Source organism: Trichechus manatus, unplaced genomic scaffold (assembly GCF_000243295.1).
Source record: "Trichechus manatus latirostris isolate Lorelei unplaced genomic scaffold, TriManLat1.0 scaffold00094, whole genome shotgun sequence".
In the NCBI taxonomy this organism is placed as follows: Eukaryota; Metazoa; Chordata; class Mammalia; order Sirenia; family Trichechidae; genus Trichechus; species Trichechus manatus.
In genome coordinates, this window is record NW_004444030.1 from 3,327,290 (window position 1) to 3,329,020 (window position 1,731).

At 39.9% G+C, this 1,731-nt stretch overlaps 1 protein-coding gene across 1 annotated transcript; it reads right to left on the bottom strand.

Moving 5' to 3' along the window:
• Positions 1 to 1,212: 1,212 nt before the first annotated feature.
• SLN (sarcolipin) lies at positions 1,213 to 1,308 on the bottom strand. Its single transcript, XM_023736928.1, has one exon. The coding sequence runs from the start codon at positions 1,306 to 1,308 to the stop codon at positions 1,213 to 1,215; it is 96 nt and encodes a 31-aa protein (XP_023592696.1).
• Positions 1,309 to 1,731: the final 423 nt, after the last annotated feature.

A 1,731-nucleotide genomic window follows, 5' to 3' on the forward strand; every position in this document is an offset into this window, starting at 1 on the left:
ATTTAAAAAAATCATCCCTGGGTGCATAAACCTGGGTGCAGAACCACAGTGTCTCTGTGATAGGTTGAGTTCTCAACCATGCCTTCATAAGGAGTGCTACAGAAGATGTGTTTTAACAACATTCTCACCATTTCTTCATGGTTACCTCAGAATTGGGCACAAATAACAGATTCAGTCTGTCTAGTGTGGATGTTCTAGCAACGTGTTTAAGAAATATCTATTTCATATGTCTCTTTTATAAACATGGATATAAATTTCTATTTTCTGTCTTCCTGTTATAACTATGGTTTATTAACGACTAGTTTATTTGAGCAATGACAATAAGCAAACTGGAGTATGCTATTCTCAGGGACATGACTCACTGCTTGCTTTTACTCAGTGGTAGATAATTTTAAATATTTATATTAAAACAAACATGGAGATATTAAAGAATAGAATATATATATCTTGTGAATTTTAAAGATAAAGCACAAGACTCCAAAGAAATTTTGTGCTTTTAGTGGGTACTTTCGGCTATGCACCAGACCTTACTCTCCTTATGTCCTTGAAACCAGTTTAGAGAAATAGTTTGAGGAGCACCGAACCAATGGAATTATTTGAAATGCAACACTCTTAGTTGACTTGGTTTCAAATCCTCAGCAGTTGGAGCATCTTGGCTTATCTCAAATGCTAGAGATACCCTAGCATTTGTCACTTCAGGCCCAGCCAAGGGTCAAATGCAGTATCACAAATAGAAGCTAAAATAAATTTTAAAAGCCATGTTTGTGGTTGACTTAACTTTATTCACATGACAGCTGTAGGGGCTGACAAAGACTTCCTTTAACATTTCTTTCTTCTGGCAGGTTGATTTAGAGTTTAGTTGCAGACAGTGTGGATTGAAGGGATGTGTGGTAAGATCAGGGGTTTGTTACAATTCTGTATCATCATGAATCCAGTTTAATTTTAACCTTGTGGCTTGTCTAACACATTTGCAGTAAGAGGTGGGAGATGAATCTAACGCTCACTGGCAAACACTTGGCAGCCCTTGAGAGCATCATCCTTAGAGAGAGAACACACCATTCTATCATTGAGGTCACCTCAGAAACTGTGAGTGCCGGTCAGAGGTGCCTCGGGGTACAGAGAAAGGCATCCCAGGATAGCAGGGAGGTTTAAGGGCATCCAGCAGGCAGCTTTGGAGCCTCACAGTCAATCCCAGGAGCGTGGCATGGCTTCTCAGTATTGATAGGACCTCACCAGGAGCCATATAAGGATAACTGTAATCAGGACAACGGCGAAGTTGAGACACAGCTCCCGTGTGGATCGCTCCATTCTCAAGAGTGGCTCAGTGAGAACTTGAGGCAGACTTCTGAGGGTATGCCAAAGGCCTCCAGCTTGTCCTCACCTCCTAACAGAAAAGAACAAAGGGAGCATGTGGACATTAATGAGCATTGCTGTTCCACAATGCTAGTTCTTTCTTCAAAGGAAATAGAAGCGCTGTGGAAAAGGAAAGCCTGGCTTCTCTGCCTGTTGTCAAAACAACCAACGTAGTCCTCATTTTTCCTGTGATGAATTTTTTTTTTAAGCAAAAAAAAAAAAATTTTTATTGTGAAATATATGTAACAAAACATTTCCATTTCAACCATTGTGATATGTACAATTCAGTGACATTAATTACACTCTCCATGTTGTGCAGCCGTCACCACTATCCTCTGACACATTTTTTCATCACCTTTAACAGAAACTCAATACCCC

Coding starts and splice junctions, on each gene's coding strand:
- SLN (XM_023736928.1), bottom strand. CDS start 1,308: ATGGAGCGATCCACACGGGAGCTGTGTCTCAACTTCGCCGTTGTCCTG.